This window comes from Xiphias gladius, chromosome 6 (genome assembly GCF_016859285.1).
Source record: "Xiphias gladius isolate SHS-SW01 ecotype Sanya breed wild chromosome 6, ASM1685928v1, whole genome shotgun sequence".
In the NCBI taxonomy this organism is placed as follows: Eukaryota; Metazoa; Chordata; class Actinopteri; order Istiophoriformes; family Xiphiidae; genus Xiphias; species Xiphias gladius.
The window spans coordinates 17,403,969-17,429,210 of record NC_053405.1 but is presented as its reverse complement, the minus strand read 5'-3'; the positions used below and the strand labels follow the sequence as shown (position 1 = coordinate 17,429,210).

Here is a 25,242-nt window from a genome sequence, read left to right as displayed (position 1 = left end):
ATGGCAATACCTCAGGGGTTAAGCTTTCTCTATCTCACCATGCTGTGTTTGCCAATATAAGCTACGGATACGCCACCCTTGGGTGGTATGAACTCTACGTCAAGGAATGAGTGCCTCGGATCAAACACTCAAATGAGCCGTGATGATTGGTCTGGTGATACATGCTGCTGTCTCCAAGGCCCCGCCACAGAGGGTTTCCTGCATCAACCCGTTCCTCTCTTGCCTTACTTTCCTCAACCTTAACCTTAGGCTCTACCATTTGAACTTAACTTCAGAAGACCTTTATAATTTATAATGAAAATTTTCAGTGAACCACATACTGCTGGTTAATTTCATCATTCACCAATGTGGCAGAGTCTTTTGTATAGGTAAAGGTGACTGTCTACACGAAAAAAACAACTTGTCATTTAAAAAAATTATAAACAATCTGTGTAGAAGTTACTGTAACCTTGTTATTAGTGTCTAAAAACCTGTTATGGATGAGGATGGGGTGGATGGTTGGATCAACAAAGTGTGTGACTTTGAAATTAGAGACCACTGTTCATTTCCCATTTCATACCAACAGTAAATGTTAGTTTCTTTTCACCATTACTGCAATCGTTTCCTGACCTTAACCAAGTAGTTATTTTACCCCAAACCTAAACCTCATGCCTAAACCCAATCAAACTTTAACCATAACGGTTGCAGATCAGGAAACAGTCATATGAACCATCATTGTAACAGTAAAATTTTGTAGTGTAAAATTTTTGGAAGGCCTCGATAAACGATGTACATTGGTAGCACTGGATCAGAGATTGCTCATATTGGTCATCAGACATGTTGGTATAGTCTTATGTAAACCACAGCTGGCATTGGAGCATTGCTTTAGTCAAGGCAGAGTACCGAAGTTGCGCTTGCACTAACTTACGAGTTACTTTATTCATGCCTCATTGGCTGCTCGGCTACCAGCTGACTATTAACATCCAATCATATTTATGCAGGTGTTCAGCATCTTCATTATAAACTTGCACTCTAATACTCTGCCAATGCCATTTGCTGTTACAGCTCCCTTCACCATCCCAACCATCTCCTTATGTGCTTAAGTTTTCACTATTGGTATTTAGTAATTTAACTAAGATCTACATTCATGCATGTTTTTGTTAAGGGAGGATTAGTACTCTAATCAAAACTCTTGTTCCTTACTGTATAATCAGTTGTTTAAATGCTCAGTTCCTTGATGTAAGTGTCTCTGACTGAATTATTATGTTGCCTTAAGAAATATTCTCTGTACAACCAAAATAACGGTACTAGCATAAGGGTTATTATTTAAAAGCAAAGTTAGACAAATGTATATGGTTTATTGTGAGAGAAAAAGACATTTCTTTGGGTATCATAGACCTTGTTCAGCACACAATAACATGCATGCAGTAAACATTAAGCACTATGGGAAAAACACCAGCCAATAACAATTGAAGCTGTTTAACTTGTGCATCAACAGTCTCGTCAGCCAGCCAGCCAAGCATTCAGTGTCAGGGATGAGACAAGGCCATAATCCAATTCTGGTTTTTACACGGCATCATGCCTTTACCTTTGACAGCGTGATTGATGTGTATGTAAATGTGTTTTGAGGAGAGCTGTGAGCAGCTAGTTTAAGCAGACATTTAGGGCTGCCCTGTCAAAGACGAATAGAGGGAAAGAGAGAGGAGAGGTATAGAAGGAGGCGGATTCCAAAATAAAGACAACTATTGATCCAAGAATGAAAGAAGATGGACATTGGACAAGGCTTTATGTACCTCTCGAGCATCTTTCTGAATTCATAGGGAGGCAGTTTGACAGCTCCACAATAGCATACTATGGGGAGTCTCTATCGGAAACACACCAAGCAGAAAAAGGTTACTGCCTTTTCAAGAGCCCTTTCCATTGTCCTCTTTCACCCCTGGTCCTTCTTTTCCCTTCACCATTCCTTAAATCAGTAGAGAAAAAGCGCTGCATATTGAGGTCAAGACACTAAATAGATGGCAGATTTCTCTCAAGACAATGTGAGTGTGGTCGTCTGTAGAGGTGTATGTCTTAATGTACGTGTGTGTTTCTGTGAGCATGGTTGTGCTTGCATTTGTGCTTTCTCTTTTCATGCTCTTACATGTCCCTGTGAGACTGTCATGTGGGCACTAAAGTTTAACAACTTCAGGGGAACAATAGGTGACAGGTACCTCAAATCTGCCTGCCTGTACCCACAGCAACAAAGAAAGGAGGAGGAAAAAGGAGGGAGGAGGTAAGAAATCTCATCTTCATCATTCATGCACACATCCACTGCTATTTGAAGCCATTAGTCATTGGAGTCAAGTCTTTCCCTTGGAAATTAGCATGCAGGCACTAGCCTGTGTAACTGGCCCCACTAATCTGTCAGGATATTGTCAATCTATTATCCTGAACAATGGAGTGAATGCATTCAATTTCTATCTGTCATTATGGACAACTGGGCTGAAGTAAACTTCAACTGATCATACAGAAATCTGACAGAAGCATGATTCCTGCCACTGCTAACTTTTGAAGCAGAATGATACAGGGAACGTAGACACTGATTTAATTAGCTCACACTAGATGAAACTGATTTGATTTGATGAAATTGAAACTGTGCCATAACAGCAGCAGGTTGTAACAGGATACAGCTACAGAAGAAAGGGATGTAACAATCAAAATTAAATTTTATTTAAACTGTTTATAATATATGAATGAAAAATGTACAAAAATTAATTTATGCAGATTCTTTAGGGCCTAATGAACAGTGCCTTAATGCTGTTAATGAGATTTAGTTCATTCTTTTACATTCCTTTTTTCTACATTTAAATGAGCTTTATTTTCTCAGCTATTCTTTTTCTATCGTGGCTGCATATTTGCGTGTCTGCCTGCCACTCCACTGACATAACAAGCTGAAAGTATATGTAAGTGTTGCTTACTCATTAAAGCATACACAGAAGAATTTTTCATTAGGGAGATGGGTCCCTTCAAATTCTGTCTTCAACAAAAGAATCGAAGACGCAAACTTGAAAAGAGGAGGGACACGTATATGACATGCCTCAAAAGTAAGGCAAACAAATGGAAAATGAAGACATTTTTCTTTGAGACTGCCGCTGATTTTCTTTCTCCCTCGCTATCAATAGGAGCTCCTTCATGGAAATGCAGAAATGGATTGATGGGAAACAGAATACTCTTTTCCTGCAAAATGTTTCCACAGCCATCAGATGGCATCAAACAATGAAAAACAAAATGATGAAGAGGAAGAGAGTGAGAGAGTACAGGAGGCAGAAAAAAAACTCCAACAGAAAGAGACCCCACATACCTCCTCTATGCCCCTTTGTGCCCCATGGACCCTGCACCCTGCTCTGCTGTGACTCTGATGAAAATCAGGCCGCAATCCCTTTCAATTTGGCCAGTGTGCCCCAGTCCTGTTAAAGACAATCGACTGGCTGAACAGAGGCACTATATCACAATATGCAGGTGCAGACGAGCCCGGCAGAGGAGAGACATGGCGCCTTAGGAGAGAGAAAGGGACTCTGGCATCCATCTCTCTCACACTTAGGCTGACGCTCAACCATGGGGAAGAAAAACACACTCACCCACACACACACACACACACGTGTGCGTGCGCATGCTGGGGCTGGGCAGCAGTGGGAGAGCAAGGAAACGAGAGGTGAGAGAGAATAGAAAAGTGGAGGAAAAATGATACCTGTCACTTCCTTCATTTTTTTTCTTCTCAGTATGGGTTGAAAAAAAAAGAAAGGACAGACTAAAAGAGAAAATGTATTTTATGCAGCTAGGGAGTGCGACGGTGAAGAAAAGGAAATAAAGACCATGGAATGCCTGGAATGAGAGCAAGGTGTTTGTGGTGGGTAAATGCCTGTGTAGGTGTGGGGAGGCCAGTGGCTTGGCTGGAGCTGTTTGTTATCGAGGGTCTCCAGGCCCCCCAGGCGTGCCGACCTGCTGGACCAAGTCAGAGGGGCTGAGCCTGGGGGAGGGTGAAGAGTCAGAACCTTTGCCCAAGGATGGGTGAGAGGCCATTAGACTGGAGAGAGCAGCAAAGGCCTTAAGAGGGCTGAAAATACCAAATGTAAGATCTGATTTATCCAACAAATATTCAGTTTATTGACATTCCCTGCCATTTCCTCCCTAGAGTGTAATTAAACACATCTTTCCCAAGTGTTCCAAATAAGCCACGTTGCCAATATACTGTAGTAGACCACATTTAAATGGCCTCTTCTAGGCATCTGAGAGGACATCGGTAAATGCTGTACATTGAGATTGAGGATTATACCCCCTTATCCACTTCAGGGGCTGTGCTGTGCTGCGGGATCACTGAGGAAATGGGAGCTAAGAGCTAATAGTACAAGCTCGGGTCAAGGATTTGATGTCATATGACGTCTGATCTGCTTCATAGAGAATTCCTATCACATGCAATTGTTGAGTGGAGAGGTCTATAACTGTAGGCAAGGATAAAACAGCAATTCTGCAATCATACTGTTTAACCATGACCTGTCAGTCATCCTTGGCTTTCGGCTCCAGTATATCACTAAAAATATTGGGTTAAATCAATCCTCTGTATCTACTATTCAAAACTAATCTATCCCTGCAGAAATACCAACCAATAAACATGCAACATACAAATTAGGTTGCAGTCACACATTACTGCGTGGACAGACTGTGGTGTATAATACAGTATAAATGCAGACATTGAAAGAGCAAGTTGAAGGTTTAAATTTTTATACTTCAAGTTTTATGGAAAATGTGCTTTGAAAATTCTGTATGTGCTATGCGAAGGCATAGCACATTATGGGAGTTATCATGGGAGTTGTTAGGATCACATGGGTCAAAGTGTGGATTAGTGCTAACACCTTGAGGGTCGTTAGGGTGACAAGTGGGTCGTTGACCCACCCTGCCATCATGTGAGTGGTCACATGAGTCCTGGTGTGGATGGGTGTTCAGCTGCCTGGGGAGTGAACGTAGAACTGACCTCCCTTCCAGGAGCTTCCCCCAGCCACTGGGTGTTAGCACCCATCCACACCTTGACCCATGTGATCCTAATGACTCAAATGATGACCGGAAGGGTCAACGATTCATGTGACCTCAACGACTCACAAGTGTTGCTGATCTCACCAGAGGATAATTACCTGGAACTCCCCACTACTCAGTGAGAACCGAAGAAGCCTTTTGGATGAGAGGCGAAACGTCTTCAAGAACTTCAAGCAAGTCGAGGTGCCTTTGCATAGCACTTACAGAATACCATGACCTGGATGTCTGAGAATCTTCACAGACATGTGCTTTGAAAAGTTAATGTATTATTTTATATGTTTCACAAGCCATTGGGGGACCATGGCTCAGGCGGTAGAGAAGGTTGGCTGCTGATCAGTGGGTTAGCAGTTTGCTGCCCGGCTCCCTTGAACCCAGGGCATCCGGTGTAAAACCCTATGCCAAATCAAACATGCGGATGGTGATTCACTGTGGCGACCCCTAACTGGAGCAGCCAAAAGACAACAAGAAGAACAAGAAAAAGAAGAAGAAGAACAACAACAACAACAACTGTTTTACAAGCCTAATAGCTCACTGGTGGGCCTCACAGGATCATTTAGTGGGTCGTGGAGGCAGTGGTACTGCCAAATGGTTAGATTATGATTTGATTATCACCACGCAAATCAGGACACATCATCAGGTAGAGTCAAATGTGTTTTGCCACTGTTAGCTAACTTCCAGTCCCTTGGATGCAGTGACACAAAATGGATTGGTTTTTGAAATGCAAAATTGATGTGGGAGACAACCCTGCGCCAGTAAAAGCTCCAAAGCATGTGGTCAGGTAATATGATCCTCAGTACATTAAATTTGGATTTGTAATGGCAGGCAGTGATGCTGAGCCGAAGGTACAGTGTGTTGAATTTGGTGAAATCCTATTAAATGAGGAGCTGAAACCATTGAAACTCCAGACAAACTTAAACACGAAGCACTCGGGAAGTGTTGATGTTTTGGGAAGCCTAAAGAATATTCCCTAAAAAAAAGGGACGAGCTTCAGGCACAATAGAAAGCCATCATCAACATTAACACCCCAGTCAAAAGCCACTTTGGAAACTAGCTATATGGTGACTGCGCCTGTGGCTCGTAGCAAGGAACCCTTTCAGATCGCAGAGGAGTTTATTTTGCCTAGCGCTGTGGATGTGTGCCGAGAGTTACTGAAGGAGGCAGCTAGAACCAAAATTCAGTCAATACAATTCTCCACTGACACCATGAGCATAAGAATTATTGACATGAGCGATGGCATCGAATGCCAACTTCTGGAAAGATTAAAGGCAAGCCCATACTTTGCCATACAGCTAGACGAATCGATTGACGTTAGCAAAGCCGCTTTACTGTTAGTTTTTATAAGATATTGCAGGGACAGAATTCTTCAAAAGGATCTACTGTTTTGCAAAGAGTTCCCATTAGAACAATGGCAGATAATGTAATGAGCTGCCTTGATGATTACTTCACCGAAAAACTGTCTTGATGGAAATACTACACAGGTGTTTGCACAGACAGTACTGCATCAATGACAGGAATACATCACAGTGTTATGGATGCACTGTTTCTTACATAGGAAAAGTCTAACAACAAAGTGGATGACACCAGAACTCTATTAAGTCATGAACGTGGCTGTGAAAACTGTTAACTATATTACCAAAAATGCCTTTGACTCAATGTGTTTTGCTACTCCTTTTGAAAGACTCGATGCAGATCATTTTCAGCTCTTATACCACAGTGAAGTAAAGTTGCTTTCAAGAAGATGTGTGCTTACTTGCAAAACTGGCCGACTTATCATATATATTCGACTAGTCAAATCAGCTCAATATATCGATGCAAGGCAGAAACAACACAGTGATTTTGGTTCAGACAAAATTGAGGGCTTCAAGAAAAAAAAACAAAGTGAGGAACACAAAATATTATTTTGGTCATTACGGCTGACATTGGCATAACCAATATTTATGGCCCTTCTTACTTCTCCTTTCTGGTCATGTTATGTTTGTTTTTTTCTCATTTATTTGGGAAGGTTGTCCTCAGAAATTTTTTAACAATCAGAAGAGAGCCTTAAGTTACAAAAGGTTGAGAACCCCTGGACTAATAAAAATAATTTTACTTTTTTTGTGTTTGCTGAATCCAAATAAAATCTGGATTGTCAACACTTAAAAACTGTGAAAAGATGAAAATAAAATTTGCTACAGCATTTCTACCACCTGCTGCTGTTTCTATCAGCTGATAGAGATTCAATGTCATACCTGCCACCTCATATGCCACATGCACTACATTTAAAATGGTTTCCCCATCCTTGCCACTATGTAAAAATTGGCACACCGGCTCAGCCAAATGCAGCGCAGCCTCTCCCTCTCTATCCCTTGAGGTGAAGTTATGGTAATGTGGAGTTATGTCTAGAAACGGAAGATAGACTGACCTTGCAAGCTGATGCTTGCACATTAGTATCTGTTGTGGGTAAGTATTATTACTCTTGCCAGTACTAGATGAACTCCTCTACTTTTTGTACTACCTGATATGTGATAGCAAACTTTACAACACTGTGAAGTTAAATAATGCTGTTCACCCATCAAGACACTAGACCAGTTCTTCACTGGTTATCTTCACAATTTAACAACTAATTTCTTCCCACCGGTTGTTCTTTCTTCTCATTCTTCCCTGTTCCCAGTCCCTTGGAAGCTTTGGTTCATCATATGCATATGGATATCATTCAGCCTCACCAGCGTCAATGCTAGAATCAAAATCTATATTTATTATTATTAAGATTGATCTAGCTTGATATCCAGTTTCTCATTTTTTGAAATGGACATGAAAAATGAGTCCAGAATATACTCTAATGTATTGTGTATAGAGTATAGTGTAGTGAAAGCTACTTGATTTGTCTAACTCAGACTGCTGAGGCTTCATATGGGTTTCAGGTGACATTGTACTGCATTTTTGCACTAAACAAGAACTGTGGATTATGTCCCCCATCATTCACACTGGTAATCATGAAGGAATGGATCTCTTCACAGCAAACATATGCAACCAATAATTCTTCCAATGTACACGTGGGCATGTCAGTATTGTTTTAAGTGAGACTTCAAAAATGTGAACCAAACCTTTAATGCCAGCTGCAGCACAGACCAAACAGTTTATTTCCACACACATATGAATGCACTCACACAGACATACAAACATACACACATACCTGAAGTGAACAGGCTAAACTTACTCCCTGCAAGTAACTTTTGACAAGTTCTCCTCCATATCCTGGAGTTGTATTCAGACGAGCTAGAAGGGAGTGCTGGGGAGCAGTCATGTAGAAAGAGAATGCTGTTACTGGAGTTATTAACGGGCTCCTGTGTTTCCCTCCTCTCAGCTGAGCTATTCAGAGCATAGCGTCCTCATCTGCCACAAACACATGCCAACAGACAGACGCCACTGACAGACACACAGTGCAGCCCCTCTACGCGCTGCGCAGTAATATGTTTTTTGCCCATTTACAACAAATTAAGTTTCCCTCAAAGTGAATTTCAAGCTTGGCTGCTTTTGGAGGGCGAGCAACTCTCTTTTCATTAATTTTCATTCTTTTCCCCTGAACAAATGATCTACTGTACAGCCTGTTCTGCGTTACTCTCTCTGTCTTTTTCTTTCTCTTGTTTTCTCCCTTGTTTGCCTTCTTTTTACTGCTTGCTGGTAAATTTGGGCCAGGCAATGGAAAGCAATTACACTGTCAGAAAGGTGTATTCTGATTTATTAAAAGCCTTGAATGCTATCTGTTTTGTTCCCTATTTGTGTCCCCCTGGGGAACTGAGTTCTGACACCCAAATGAGACAGAGTGAATGCTCCCTGCTCAGTGCTCCATCCTGAGAGTCATCTAGGAAGCCGGCAGAGTAAATATCCATTGGCACAGGAGGACAGATAGATGGCTATAATGCAGCTGTGAGGATGGGAATAGTTTTGCTTCTGAAGCCCAAGAAGGGATGACACGAAAAGACAAAGAGAGGCAAAAAGAGAGAGAGATGTGTCTGCTGACTGCTGCATGGGCTAGGTTTGAGATGACATTCTTCTTCCTCTTCAATTTCATAAACCAGGTCGTCAACTATCCACTAACCACAAAACTCTGGTTCACAGCACTGTAAGCCCAAAGACATCAACCATTTCAGAGAACTTTTCATTAGCTTAATTCCTATTGACTGAAAGAGAGATGAGTAAAAGAGAGAGACAGAGGGACAGAAAAGAGACAGAGAGACAGAGCGCTATGCCATTAAGGTGTGAATAAGTTCCAATTTCCAAAATAAATATTATCTTTGTCTGAGTAACCCAAAATCTTTTGTGCCAACATCATAATAAGGATCAACAAGGGGTTAGCACTGCGTGAACATCACACCATCACATTCAGAGAGCTTCACCTGTGATTCTTTTATCTATTTATCTCCCATATTTTTTTTTCACACACAGTTGAACTGCACTGTGTAAAATTATAAAGTTAAACACAACTGGCACAGACACATGACCCACACTCCCGCCCTTTCATAGTAGGCTACGCATTAATAACCATGCCTAATGCACTCCCCATCTCCTCCCAATCCTTACCAGCTCTCCCTCATTACCAGGTTCTTGATCGTCAGAGAGATGGGAGAGATGCAGGAGTGGGGGATGCGTAATAAAGCATCTAGTATCCTGGGGGAACCATTGGTTGGAGATAAGAGGCCATGCAGCACTATAACGTAAGTACATAGATCATAAACCTGCTTATCTTCTGCTCCCCCTGGACCAGCCTTCTTAGTCAACTGTTGGGGACAAAGGACAGTCATGGCTCCACCTTTTTCTTGGGATTCCTGCATTTGACTACAGATATTGCCATGTTATTGCGACGTGTCTGATACAATAAGGGTCACTCACTAATGAAGCAAAATATAAAGCAGCTTAAGAAAAAGAAATATTGCCAAGAAACCTTCAATGATACAATGATGACCTTTCCATCTTTGAGGAATTTCCTCAGAGTTCTGACACTGAGGTGCTGTAGGCAGTGATTAACATATTATTAGCCAATAAGGAGTCCAACTCTTTTATGACTTTCAAAGTCATCAGACTGCTGTACTGTTCACACTACACAACTTGTTGTCTTATAATCGGGAATCCTGAAATTGTTGTGGTTTGATCACCGTGCCAGACCATGACTGATCAGCAACAGGGCGTCACAAATTACAAGATCCTTCACCAGGAGGAATCCCCAACGAGTCTGTCCGGTTTCCAAGCTATGTTTTGTCACGAAAACACACGGAAGAAGTGACACCGGAAATGACGCGATACCAAACACGAAACAGGATTTTTTTCCTTCCAAAATGGATGTCCGCAAGAAACAAGCAACCTAAGTTTGTGCCCTGATTTGCAGTGGAAAAACTAGGAAGAAAAAGAAAAGAATATGGATGAGAGATTGGATTTTGTTGTAGCCATCCTTGTTGATGTTGTACAACTCCTTTCCCAGGTTTCCCCTCACCCCATGTCTCGCGCTGTCATTGGCTATAACTCTGTACCGCACTCATTGCCAGTCACAACTGGGTTCCGACACTTTTCACACTCCTGGATTTTGACTACCTGATAGGTCCAGATATGTAGCCTGCTAGGTATCTTTCAAGCGTCTGCAATGTATCAGTGAGTCTCTCAGATCATGTCTTTGAACAGTTCACATATAGCGATCAAGTGCCGATTAGCTGAGCGAACGCCTCTGATTTGGGGCTTTTCTCAATGAGCTCCAAAAACTTTTGCCGAGTGGAAACGCAGCGCTAAAATCATGTAGTGTCGACTTAGCATTAGCTGCTGCCAGGGAAAATACAGAACTTCCTGAGCACAACAGTGCAGCATTTATGACAAATACAAAAACAGGGAAACAAAATGGCAATGAGGTGATGCAAGGACCCATAAAGTTAACAACAAGCAGAAGACAAACACAAAGAGAAACGTCATCACAACTCAGTTAAGGAAGTAAAAAATATGGAGCTGAAATTAAATTCCCACCCACTGATATAGCTTTATATGTCTTTTTCTTTTGCACTTTCCTTTTTTAAAATAGTTTTTATTTTTCCTGTTTGATGTTTAGGCCACAACTAATGCATTCATGAGATGTCTGCCACTAAAGAAAAAAAAAAACTCTGTTATCTTGAGCTGTTTACTTCTCAGCTTGGGGAAAAGCAGACTTATTTGAGTGGTGCCAGCTTGCTTGACTGCTGAAGTACTCATGTCTGTCTTGCATATATGCTAACAAAGCAACAAAACTATCTATGTTTGCGGGGATATATAGCTAACATTTCTCATCGTCTGCCTGACTCCATCTGTCTCATTTGTATGTGGTACTGAAGTAAAAAATACTGACACTGTTATGAATATGTTTTTTTTTTTAGCTTCCATAAATACTGTATGATTGAACCTGTCTGTGTCTTACCAGTTTTCAAACTCTAGCTAGTCTGCACTTTCCTTTCATTTCTAAAACACAAAGTGGATGTTCACATCTATGATGTGGTTTCACTTTGCAGTATCACCTCATCCACATAATAAAGCACTGATTGGCTATTCAGGTGTTGGCCTTTGAAGGAGTCAGTCAGTAGTTGGAGAACTCTTCATTACAAACCAGCGACAGAGCCATTCATAGAATAGCTCCATTGTCAAGAACTCAGCTTTCAGAGAAAGTTGGCATTAATTAGTTACTGTAATTAAAATTGGCACTTTGTCACAATGGATGCTGTTATATTACATGATAACAATGTATGATGTGCAAAACCATTTCTACAAAGATATGAATGGTGTCAATCACCCAGCTTCACAGAAAAGACAGAATAATGCTCTTCCTAATGTGTTTGACAGCTCAGTTATTATTTATTATATATCTATATTATTTTTTTTCAGATTAAGTTAGATTTCACTATAGCTCTAAGATACATATACAAACCTTTCTTGTCCAAAGTGCTGCTCCTAGTGTTCATTTTGTTAACGAAAAGTGTGACTAAATGTGTTCGCCAAAGAGTTTTTTTTCCATGACTAAGATGAGATGATGACGAGACGGCACCAATGTCATTAAACACTATGACTTTATCAACATGCAATATCGTTGATGAAAAAATTATACTAAAATATAGTTTAAAAAGTAAAAACTTTACCAAAACATTACTATATTTTTGTTGACAAAAAATAAGGAAACAAAATTAAACAGAATGTTTTTTCGATGACATAATCTAAATGTCTTTCTTTCAAAAGCTGCGCTACACATTTCTCTTCCTGTTGCTTGACTCATCTTGTGATTCTGCAAACCAGCAGTGCACCAGCATGCCCATGAATGCACTGCCACAATGCAAAAGTTGGACCTAGCTGTGGTCAGATGACATACAGTGAAGGGTAAAAAACATCACAGCAACAAAACGGGCTGACATTTGGACCCACTTCAAATATAACGCTGCTGGGACAAAAAATTTGTATAGTATTGTCAGGAGAGAAGCCCTGTGGCTACAAAATCACTGGGAGGAAAACCACAAACACGAAAAGACACCTTAAGGTGCACCACACAGAGACTGGGGTAACCTAATATTAAGATGTTAAATAATGTTACTTTACTTTCAAAGCCATATTAAGCCAGCTACTAAAGGCAGTGGTGTAACATTATTTATTAGCATCTCACAACAACGGCACATTGTTACATTGCTTGCAGATGGGGATTTAGTCTCACTGAAGTAACCCAGTCAGCTATGTTGGCCAACCTTTTCCTTAAGACAAGTTTGTTTGTTTTAATGCATTAAACCTGCTATCTATGTTAAAGCAGACACAACTTAATTGCCATACACATTTCAGGTCTTGTTGAGTCTGAATGGGTCTGTGATAGCTAAATGTAGTCTATATAAGACCTCTGTTGCTAATTAAAATTAACAACATATAATGTAGAAGATTGCTTTGGGCTTGAATAAAGTTTGTTGGGCAGTTGTTAGCTGTCTAGTGCGTAGCATGCTTTGTGAGCAAAGAGGTTCCAAATATTTTCTTTACAAATGTATTTATAATTTATAATGGTAGTGTACAACCTATTATAAATGCTCACTGTATAACACAATCTAGTACAACACTACCACTAAGGCCTACAAAATTACAGAATAAAATTAACACCTTTCAGGCACAGTCCTCACAAAACTGAAAATTATAAGGCTTTTCTATTTCCTGGTTACTTTCTGATTGACTCATATTGCAAGAGTTAGATTGCATTGGATATACAAATGCTGTTGCATCTTTCTGTACTAAATGTTAAAATCAGTTGGATGAATTCTTATTTGAAAGCATTTTGCAGAAGTTTGTCTAAAATGTTCATGCTTGGTCTTTACAAAGACTAAAATGTCAAGAGTTTTAGTTGACTAAAAATAAAAAGGGTGAGGTAACTAAATATGACTAAATCTAACATGGACTTTTTATCTCAGGACTGAGACTAAATCCAAAGGTGACAAAATTAACATTACTTAGTCTTAAACTGTAATTGCGATTTCTGATTTTCCAAGGACTTTGCAAAACTGTAGAATGCTTTAAAATTTCAATTTTATTACATTAGAAAAAGTTCTAGTTTCAAACTCAAATCAAGTCTATGTCAAGCACACAGGTATCAGAATACCTCTGCACTTAATTTTGATACCTCTGTACCTGACAAAGTGCCAGTAGGAGCAAAAAACATACTTTTTACTATGTAATAAAATACACATCTTAATTTTAACCTTTTACAGCGCTTCAAGTCTTCGGTAGGCAGATATCATAAGATCTGTCATTAACATGAGAGAAATTCATGTTGCCTAATCTCATCCTGTTGTGTCCTGTAGAAATGTGCCTGGCCTGTGGTATGTTTCCTGTGTTTTCTGTGTCTCCAACAGTTTGCCCTGCTTGGCTCCTCCAGTGTGGCTGGTGACCTTCTCCTCTCTTCACGGCTGGAGTGGCTATTGATTGGATCTTGGCACACAGTGTACAAACACGGAGATAAGGAGAGAGAGAGGCGGCCAGGCAGATATAGCTGCAGTGCCCACTCCACTCCACTCCTCTTGCTCCAGACACACACACACACACACACACACACACACACACACACACACACACACACACACACACACACACACACACACACACAAAACCCCTCTTCTCGGAGACTCAACTCCCACTGAGTAGACACCCAGACATGGCACCACCTGAACACTGATAGCAGACAGGATTAGGTCTAAAATTCAATCACGAAAGTCTAAGTAATGTTAAGTCACTGAAGCTGACAGTGACCACTGCTTGTCTTCAACACAGTACAAGTGATCTATAATAATCTTGCTTTGATTGCTGAGATTTCAAAAGAAAAAGGGAACTGAGTGGATGTGACATCTCTGCACTGTGATTCTGAGATCAATAGTTTTACTTGATGTGGGTATGTGAACAGAATCACGGTATAATAGCGAACAAGGACTCAGGCCTCTTAAGTTGCATGCAGGTTAAGTCTCAGACAACCTTAAGGCTGGTCAGTGGCTTGTCCACTCTACCACCCGGAGGTCTCTCATTTACACTTTCTTGCCATCTGGTCTACAGGCAGAGACTGTGCTGTGTCAGAGGTGACTAATAGTGTCATAGCCCTGCTCTCCCCTCAGGGGACAGCAGAATAAAAAACTCAAACTGCTGTCTCCACAACTCCCAAGCAGACACTGCCTACTGGTGAAAAAAAAAGAAAAGAAAAGAAAAACGCTTTGTCAACAGGCAAATAAGTTGCTTTCAATTGCAGACGGCTGGGGGGCACTTGAGGACTGTACAAAATGAGGAATTAGTACGAAAGAAGGAAGCGGTTGGCATCTTTTCAAAGAGGCTTGTTAGTATTTTTGCAGGTCAAACACATGTTGTCTCTTTCTCTGTGTCCCCATGGACATGGACACCTCAGGTGGAAAAAGAGAGAGGTTTACTCAGATACTGCCAGGATGGTCTACAAAGGGAAATATTCAGACAGACAGAGACCAGAGGAACAGATGGCGGGCCATGAACCTAGCAGAGCAGGAACAGGAAGAATCCAACACCCTCTTGTCTGGGGAATAAGAGAAACTCTTTGGTAGGTGTCTATGTGTGTGTGTGTGTGTGTGTGTGTGTGTGTGTGTGTGTGTGTGTGTGTGTGTGTGTCTGTATAATGGGCCTGTGCGTTTTAGGCATGATGGGAAATCACCACAAGCACATACAAATATTCATGTTCCATAAGCATTACATACTGTATATACACCAACCAACATGCATTCACATATGTTTCTTTGGCATAAAAAGGGAATATAAGGCCTGTAGTAGGACCTTCTGTGTAGAAAACACTTTGGAGCCATAGCCAAAAGTCTGAACCAATTCTATGTCAACAACTGTTGCAGTGATATGGGGATCCTAAAATACTTTGCACAGATAGAATCAGGAGACTTAAAGCTTTCATACAATGTAACCTTAAGTAGTCCCACGGGTGGGGCAGTATATATTACAAGGTTAAAAGAGGATACTGCCGTCATCATGCAGGTTTTTCCAGAGTCGAGGTGCCCCAAAAGCAAAGGCTCTGTACCCTTTAGTCTTACACCTTGATACAGCCAAAAGGTTCTTCCTCAGACTACGTGTAGGTTGATAAGGGTTCAGTAATTCAGCGGTATATTGTGGGACCAGGGCACAAAGTGCTTATGAGGTAATGAGTAAATCTGAGAAATCTGTGCTAAACTTGTAGCCAATGTGAAGATATTAAAAGTGGAGTAATATGATCCCTTTGCTTGTTGTTTTGTTAGTAATTTAGCTGCTGCATTCTGTGCGATTTGAAGTCTGTAAATTGTTTTCTGACTAATGCCAGTTGGGAGACCAACACTGTAATCCAAACTTGAGGAAATTAAAGCATGTATGATGGATTCAGTGTGTCTGAAGCTAAGAAATGAACTGCTTATGTAAGTATTCCTGAGATGATAAAAACACAATTGGTTGACCTTGCTGCCTAATTTGAAATTCAAAATTAAGGTTGGAGTCAAACAGCACAGCCAGATTTTTGACAAAATGCTTACTAATGTTGGAAAAAAGGACCAAGAGACCTGTAAATGTGTATGCAGGTTGTCAGGGCCAATGATAAGAATGATACGTTTTATCTGAATTTAAATGAAAAAAAGTTATTAGACGTCCAGTTTTAAAGTCTATTAGACTGTCTTTAGTGGTGGGAAAACTAGTGGGGTTTTCAGGCTTTACTGGAAGTGTAGCTGTTAATAATCATGAAATTCCATCTAACAGTGACCAATCACTGTTGTTTCTCTTTCTCTTTTCATAGGATTGTTAGATGTCATAATGCTAAATGAAGAGAAGTAAAAACTGATAGGGCGAATCAGGAATTTAACAGTCACTGTAAAATGTAATGCAGATAGGAAAGTTAGTTTCGTGAACAGGTGAATTTCACTCTGATTGTAAAGTCTCAACTGGCAGGCAAAAAATTAAGTGAAAGTGAGGAATATGTGAATTGGCTGATCTGAAAATTATATTCAAATCCTCCTGGCTTGCCCTTTTCATTCATCCCAGAACTGTTACATCTCTCTCCCTGTCTCTGTCCCTCTATCTGCCTCTCTCCATGTAACAGACTTCTTCCAATGCAGCTCAACTGAAGTGAATTCAGTCTGTTTCAATTTAATTTGAATATTGAATTCGATTCACTCTGCTTCACTGAATCTTAGTTCGAGTGAGACAATAAAAAATATCTGCCTTATAAATCAAAAAACACAACTTCACTCATTATAATGAGAAGAGCGAGGGGTACAAATTAAAAACAGCCAACCTTTTTTACAGTATCTGGGTGTACTTGTGCAGACTGCTTAACTCAACTTTATCGAATGTGTATAGCACCATTCATACAAATGTGGAGCCCAACGTGCTTCATAGAGCAAGATTAAAATAGCAAGAAGGGAAAAAAAGATTTAAAAAGATACGTCTTGGGGTTTCTTTTAAAAATGTCCAAATGTGTGGAGTCCCTCAGATCCTCAGGCTGACTTTTCCAGAGACTAAGGCCAAAGTGGCTAAAGGTTGACTCCCCATGTGTTTTTGTTGAAATCCTTGGGATGACTTGGATGATGGCTACAGGATCTAAGGGATCTGTGAGGTACATACCTAAAAAGCCTGTTTGAGAGACAGGCTGGTGCCAGCCCATTCATTGATTTAAAAACTAGTGAGAACATTTTAAAATAAATTGTATAACTGATAGAAAACCAATGCAATGACTTTATAATAGGTGTTATACTGTATGTACTCTCTCTCTGGTCTTTGTCAGTACTCAGGCTGCTGTGTGCTGAACAAACTGTAGGCGGCCAACAACTTTTTTAGTTAGACCAAAGAAGGAAGCATTGCAATAGTCAAGCCTGGAAGGTATAAAAGCCTTCATTAGTTTTCCTGTGTCAGCATCAGAGAGAAATGGTCTAACCGTAGCAATGTTTCTAGGATGATAAAATGACACTTTGGTAACATTTCTAATGTTAGCTTCAAAGCCAAGGTCAGAAATCAAGACAACCCTAGGGTTTTTGACCTAGTCCTTGGTATGAAGGGCTAATTATTGAAGGTGCATAGACAATTGCTCTCTCTGGGCTTTGGCCCCAAATATTATGATCTCTGTCTTCTCTTGATTTTAACCTAACTAACCCACTATCCCATCAATTCTATTCTAACCCACTAACCTATCAAATCTATTCTAACCGATTAACCTATCAATGGGGCTAAAATAATCTAGTGATACAGAAATGTATAGTTAGGTGTCATCTGCATAGCTGTGAAACTCAATCTTTTGCTTTCTGATGACATCGTCAAGTGGTAGCATACAAACGGCTAAAAGGGATTGGACCCAAAATAGAACCTTGCGGGACCCCATAGGCTATGGCTGTTTTTTCAGAGGAGATGTCACCCAGGGAAACAAAGAACTCTCCGCCAGTCATTTATGATCTAAACCAACTTAAAACAATTCCTGAGAGACCAACCCAGTTTTCAGGTCTGTGCAATAGGATATCATGCTCGACGCCATCAAATGCTTCACTGAGATCTAGGCGAAAACAATTGAGTCAGCAATATAGAACAATGCCATTGCAAATGGCCCTGGCTCTTATTTCCATCCTTATGAGATAACTGTACTTATTAGAAGGTTAGAGCTATTGGGGTGTCCCTGCAAAGACTCAGAAACGGCAGCAATGTATCTTTAACTTTGATGCAAAAAGAAAGCTCTCCTCATCCCTTCTCATCCCTTCCCCTCTGACCTGTGTGTGTGTGTTGTGTGTTTGTGTGTGTGTGTGTGTGTGTGTGTGTGTGTGTGTGTGTGTGTGTGTGTGTGTGTGTGTGTGTGTGTGTGTGTGTGTGTGTGCGTGTGTGTGTGGAGTTGCATATGTGCATGAGATAGAAAAGGGGGGAGAGGGTAACAGCAAGAGAGGGAGCAGACAGAGAAAGAGATATGAGAGGGTGGGGCTGGGCTGTCTGCCACCCAGGCCCAGAGAACATAAAGAGAAAAATACGACCATAAAACCTCTCTATGACTATGAATACTAATACTGACTCTGTGAGCCTAACCAACTGAGTCTGTCGTCTCCCTGCTCCCCACTGTCTCGCTCAGAGAAATGATGTGGCTTAAAAATAAAGCGAAAATAGTTTGCTGCACAGGCAGCATTATATAGCTTAGTAATTACAGAATGTAAATAAACAATACAACAGTGGTACAGATAGAGAGGGAAGATTAGTTTGCAGCAATGGTGGGACACACTAACCCTTAACTTGCTTGTCTTTGAATCATAGGTCTATTTTTATTTGTTTATTTATTTCTATTTTACTATAGTGTGATGTTTTCCATGCTGTTTTCCAACAGATTATTTTATTCTACCCAATGGGAAATTGCAGGGTTACAGTAGCTAATTCACACATGAATCATGAAACAAAACAACATTAGGTAAAAGTAATAAATATGAAAATAGATTACTAGATTAAAACATACTGTAAATAACTACTAAACTACTAATACTGTAAATAATAAGTAAAATATGTAAACAAACTGTAAATAGAAATTGAATTCAAGCGAAAGACTAAGACCATACTCTAAATAAATACAATTTATTATGCCCTGTGGTTATGTGGAAATCTACTGTATTTGCGCTGTGAACAGAATTTTTGCTTATGTTTACTAAAACGTACTTGTTGTTACAAAAAAGGAACCAAAGGTGTTACCAACTCAACCAAAACTCAAATCTTGAGGATTTTAACTTTAAAAAAGAAAAATTCAACAGGTGAGTCATGTTTCCATTTTTCTTTTCAATGTTGAATTAGCAGTGAAGAACCTGCTCTTAAAATATGACCAGAATTAGAAACTGAAGTATTCAATTTAATATCGTTATTATTACTATATGTCATCACATCTTTTTATTTAGATATTTTCCTTTTTCAACTGTATCATCAACTATTTCCATGCTATGTTTTCTAAAATTTAGTCCTTCCTGTATTTTATGGTCAGGTGCCCCCACCTTCATGGTGCCCCCCTTGCAGCAAGCTTTCCCTGACAAATGTTGGAGGACAGAAGAAAACGTGGTAATCTCTCAAGCATTTCTAATGAGTTTTTCTCCTACAATTATTTGATAAGAGCAGACAAGACTGGAGGCAGCGTGGATGATACACTAGCTCCTACTGCCGAGGTGAGAGCTCTGCTGATTACACACAGAGACATTTACACATACAAACACACACCAAAATGCACGTACACACACACACCTAGAGGCTTATATAGTCCGTCATCTCGGAGTGCAACAATCCTAATAATAACACGAGAGGCTGAAGTTATGACCGGCAGGCACACAAAAGTTACCAGTCTGGGTGTCCTTATTCTGAAAACACACAAACACACACAAACACACACACCACCTTTATACCCTTCCACCCCTCATCTTCACCACTGTTTAACTTCTCTGCTCCAGCCATAACCACTACCAAACTTCCTTCTACACAGTTCCTGCTTACTTTCCACTTCCCAACTCACCACACTGAGTCCCAGTTGCTCCCTCTGCAGGTAGGGCAGGTTCCTGCGTTCCAGGCTCGCCAGGTAGTGCTGCAGTCTGGAGTAAGTGTAGGGGTAGCAGTAAGCAAACTGATATACATCGTCCTCTCGGTCGAAGCAGAAGGCAAAGGACATGACATAGTTGCGCCGGTGGTCAGGGCAACGGTAGTAGTACACATTTTTGGCTGGAAGCCTCTGCCTGCAACAGCAAAAGACAAACACATTTTAGAGACATTAGAGAGATCATTTACAGGACCGGTACTTTAATTGAAGGGCATGGGGTCTAGAAAGGTTAAGATAAAGATGTGAGGAACACTGGGAGCAAAGCAATGTTACAAAAGAAGGAAAAAAGTGCAGACACAGAAACACATACATTATACAGAGAACTGAGAAATTACAAAAATAAAGTTGCATCAACTTGTCCGTTTGCCTTTGAACTGGCAAAGGAGTACAAGGACTGAAGGAAACAAGGTGTAATCATCTGCTTGGAACGTCTTTGAAATTCTTATACAATACATAATGGATGGGTGAATGTAAAAACAAACAAACAAAAATCATACATTTTTTCATTAGTTTGTTTTAACATTCACCAGCCCATTATATGCAAACTCAACAATTCTCTGATCAACAATCCAAAAAAACCCAACTAATATAACTGCAACAGTTGCCATTTTTTCATTTAAGGCAAACCCACGGAGTACAAACATAACAAAACGTAAGTGACAGATTTAGAATTAAAACAGCAAAACAATGAAATTAAATTAAAAAAAAGTGAAAAAATAAGAGTCAACTAATTTGATCAATTCAAAGGCGAATTGACTTAATTATTTCAAATATCACTCTTATTCAGAATTGCTGTGTATCCTCGAGGTAGTTTAGCAATTTAGTTGGACTATTTTGTCTCTGAAAGGATTGCCATTGTAAGTAAGCAACAAAATAACATTGCAAATGGTGAAACAGCAAACAAGATCACTGAAACATCCTTCACATCAAATGATAAGCAACCTAAATGTCAAATTTGATGAATGAAAGAACACCAGCCATGTTTCAAAGTCATGGTTGATCAAAATGGCTTATGTCATTCACTCACTCTCCTTTCCTTTTCTTTTTCCTCTCTGGCATTCAGGTTTGTACGTGTACTAAATGTTGCCAACTGGTGTTTCCGGCTTTGCATTTTAAATGGCACCACACTCATGTGAACACAAGAGATTTTAATTATGGGGACTATGACACTATTGCAATGTATGTGATCTCGTGGATAATGTGTTCTGAATTGTAGTCTGAGTGAAAAGCAGAAAATGGGATTGCATTTTTGCACAAATAGTTTATGGGCTTAGAACATGACTTTCATGTTTTATTCATTATGTCTCAAGTTGTAGTGTAAGTTTGTGAACATTTTAGAGAAATTAAATGGAGTGAGGAACGGTTAAGCATCTCATCTGTGTATCAGTATGTCATTTGTCTTGTTGTGATAGGGGGTTGTATGGAGTTTGTAATATGATGCGTGTTTAGTGTTGTGTCTTCCACGTCTTCTTTGCTGTGTGTGGTGGTTGTGTACTTTGCTGAATTGCATGTTGCATTTTGTGTGTTGTATGCTGGGCCTAGGGCTAAATAAAGCTCATGGATGATCGATGGGGTCCGGGACAGTATTGCTGCATGTTTTCTTTTTACACTCTTCATCTGTCATCTTCCTTTTCCTCTCTTTCCTCATTTAGCCCTCATCCACTGAGACATGGTGAGGGGGATGTTTTACGCATACAATAGACTGCATTTTTCTTCTTTCTCACCCTTCCTTTTTCCTTTATTTCGCAAAATCTCTCTTGTCTTGTCCTGTCACTCACTGAACTCCACCTTGACAATTTACATTAAGAAGACCAAGCATGGGGAACAACATTGCTGCCATAGGAGCTCTTGAAGACACTCTGAGTAAGGAGGATAAAAGGAGGAAGAAGATGAGGATGATAAGTGATTGGTGGGTTTAGTGTGTTGGGAGCAGGGAGAAAGGTGGAATAAGGAGATAAAGAGAAGATGAGAGAGCAGGGCGATGGCAGATCTGGGTCTGATACGGAGATATACGGGAAGGGGTGGCGGCTAGCAGCGTAGCGGTTGTGTGATGTGGGGGATGGCTAGTGAGCTAGCATCTCTGGCAACAGATCATATGAAGATGCTATCAGACCTGTGATAGGAGCAGGACCTGATAATGAACAAACAGGACAGGCTGCTCTGCACTAACTCTGACGGAGTGAACTTCTTTCTTTGACTCACCCCTAAAGAGGGAGGACAGGAAGGAGACACATGGTCGCTTTATGTGTTTGCTCAGACACCTAATACATCAGGTTTGGTTACAGACTTGCATAGAAATGCATAGTGAATACACTTGCATGCATTTTCAAACACTTGAAGATGTCCCTGCAGTTACCTAGTAAAACAAAAAGCTAAATCACTTGGCCTCTCTCAGACAGAAGGAGAGAAGGGAGAGAAAGGCAGGGCTGATTATTCCTTTAGAGGAAGAGAAAAGAGAATGTATCTGCATGTGGCTATCTCAGCAGAATACTAATGCAGCCAGTGGCTAGATATACCACACCCTGCCTGCCCACTGGAGACAGATTACCAGCCCATTCCTACAGGTTGGACAAAGAAGGTTGGGTTGGACAAAGAAGTAGGAGAAAAAAAAGGAAAGAAAAAGAAAAGAAAAATGGTTAATCTTGGAGAAGTTGAGAGCAAATCCCCCCCCCCAATGGAGCATGAATATTATTCCTTAGACCACCTGAGTTTAAAGTAGAGCATACTATGAATAAAACTGACTGGCAAGGACAAAATACATCTCCACATGACACACTCAAACATGTACACTCATACAAAACCCCCCACATGCACACACACTGGTGCATTACTGTGGTGTCAGCCCTCTGAGGTGCATGTTAATTAAAATAAGATGACACCTCACCTCTTTCCATATTTCCCTGTTTGGCTCTGCCCATCCATGCAATCCCACTTCTCTGTTTCTCTTTCTCTCCACTGGGCAGTATGTGACCTTGCCGGAGACTGGAAAAGTCCTAGCTATTGATTTTAATTACTGCTGCTTGTCCCATCACAGCATTATAGTTATAGGCCAGAGAAAATAGCTCTGTGACTTCATATGGAAAGAGACTGCCTGGAAGGCCAAGACCACAAACTAAGGAAGGGGCTGTACCGGCTTTAGGTACCACAGTCACGTACACACATATAAAAAAAAACAAAACACAAAATCTTCAGGACATGCACACAGTCCCTTTGGTTTTTATCTAAGCAGTGGCTGCTCCTGCTCAGCAGCTGGCAATTTGTTTTATCTAAATGGTGCCTCCCTGTGCCTCTCCCCTGCCCATCTCTTGACGTGGTACAGTGCCATCATTCCCAAACAGAATTATCACTGCATGGGATGAGGAAAAAATGGGTAAGCTTCCCCCAGATGATAACACACTCACGCGTGGTTTTACAATTCAGTGATTAAAGAGATACAGAAACAAACACACAAACAGGAATATGCAAAGAGTCACCCGCTGAAACAACGTAGAAAACTCAAACCGTATGGGAGCTACGTCAAGGTCATTCCTCTGACACTGAGCTGTAGGACAAGTTAACTTCCAGAGCATCTCATCACAGCCTTATAGAAAAAGAGAAAGAAGCAGAGCAAAGAAAAAAAGAGAGACTGAAACACTAGACAAAGACAGAGAGTGGCTGACAAATAGAAAAAGAGACAAGTAAAGAGATCAAGTCAGAGACAAAGGGATGTAAAAAAAAAAAGGGACAAGGGGAGAACGACAAGGGAGAGGGTTTGATAGAACTAGCAGGCAGCCTTTAGCGAGGTGACACTTTGCTTGCCTAGGCTTTTCTACTTTTGAACCATTGGTAGCTACGAACTCATGCTCTGATTTTGATGGCACCCGTGTCTCTGAGGTTTCAAGATGAAGGCTTATGAATTGGTAGCTTTCATACAGGCGACATCTTGTCTATATTTTCAAATCAATCAAGTGTAGAGGACACGCCAATCACCGCTGCTCTGAGCACTCTCACAGACAAAGGCAAAAACATACAGGACAAAACTCCTGGATGCACACACATACACAAACACGCGCTCGCACACACAGTCGTGTCTTCGTGCATTCAGAGGACATTACATTGACATGCACTTATTTCCTGGAGTTTTACTCTAACCTTAACCATAACTACTACTTGCTTAACCATAACCCTTACCCTAACCTTAACCCAACCTTAAAACATGTCTTCACTATAAAAATTAAATTATTTATGTAACAGGGACTTGCTTTTTGTTCCCATAAGGAAGACAAGTCCTTATAATGTGACTGTGTAAACAGATTCAGGTCCCCACAACATGAGTAATACCTTGACCACACACACACACACACACACTGTCTCACTCTTGTCTCTTTCAGCTTGTCAAATGTTCATCCTGTCAACTCTTTGGAAGGTTAAATGTCTTCCAATATGCCCATATAGCTGTCAAGCTCCACAGCTCCTGACCAACTAATTTAAGACAAATAGTTAGTACATTTGGCAAACATTTCAAATTGAATTACATATTTCTTTACTCCCTCTGCTTTACTACACCAATAATTGAATAGTCAATATTTCTTGGCATTCTAAAATGATGCCAGATGTGAGATAGGCTCTTTGTTTTTAAAATATGGCCCTGTTTTCTTGTTTTGCATACTAAGTCAAGCAGAAAACAGCCTCTGAATTATCTGAGGAGTGTCACCTTATGTATATTCATGTGCATGAGGAGGTGAGTATATGTGCATGTGTGGGTAAATATGACGGCATATATATATTCTTGAGGCATCCATCTATCTTTTTTGGATGCAAATCGAGTTGCAACAAAGCTTTCTGGAGACACTGTTACTAGGCAACCTGTGCTTGCTTTGCAATTTGGTTGGACTGCCTGATGTATATTATATGTGGTGGTCCAGTATATTTATTAGACTGCAGCTTCATGAGAACATTTCTTCGATTGGGACTACCCTACATGACCAGTGAAGACAGAGAATCAGATGGACAGTACAGCAGGAAGTCATAGAGTGTGATTCGCCCTCACTAGTGTGGCAGTGCTGAGAAGACACTTAGTGTAGTTTTCATAGGTTAATCATAACTTTCTGCAGAAGCGTGTGGGTAGGCATAAAGTCCAGAAG

The 25,242-nt window shown here is 40.5% G+C and overlaps 1 protein-coding gene across 1 annotated transcript in view; it reads right to left on the bottom strand.

Annotated features, from left to right (window-relative positions):
• The window catches only part of agbl4 (AGBL carboxypeptidase 4), a 277,105-nt gene that overhangs the window by 105,973 nt on the left and 145,890 nt on the right, over positions 1 to 25,242 (bottom strand). Inside the window, exon 5 of the mRNA XM_040129068.1 lies at positions 20,039 to 20,255. Coding sequence (XP_039985002.1) covers positions 20,039 to 20,255 — 217 coding nt within the window. The remainder of the gene's footprint in view (positions 1 to 20,038; positions 20,256 to 25,242) is intronic.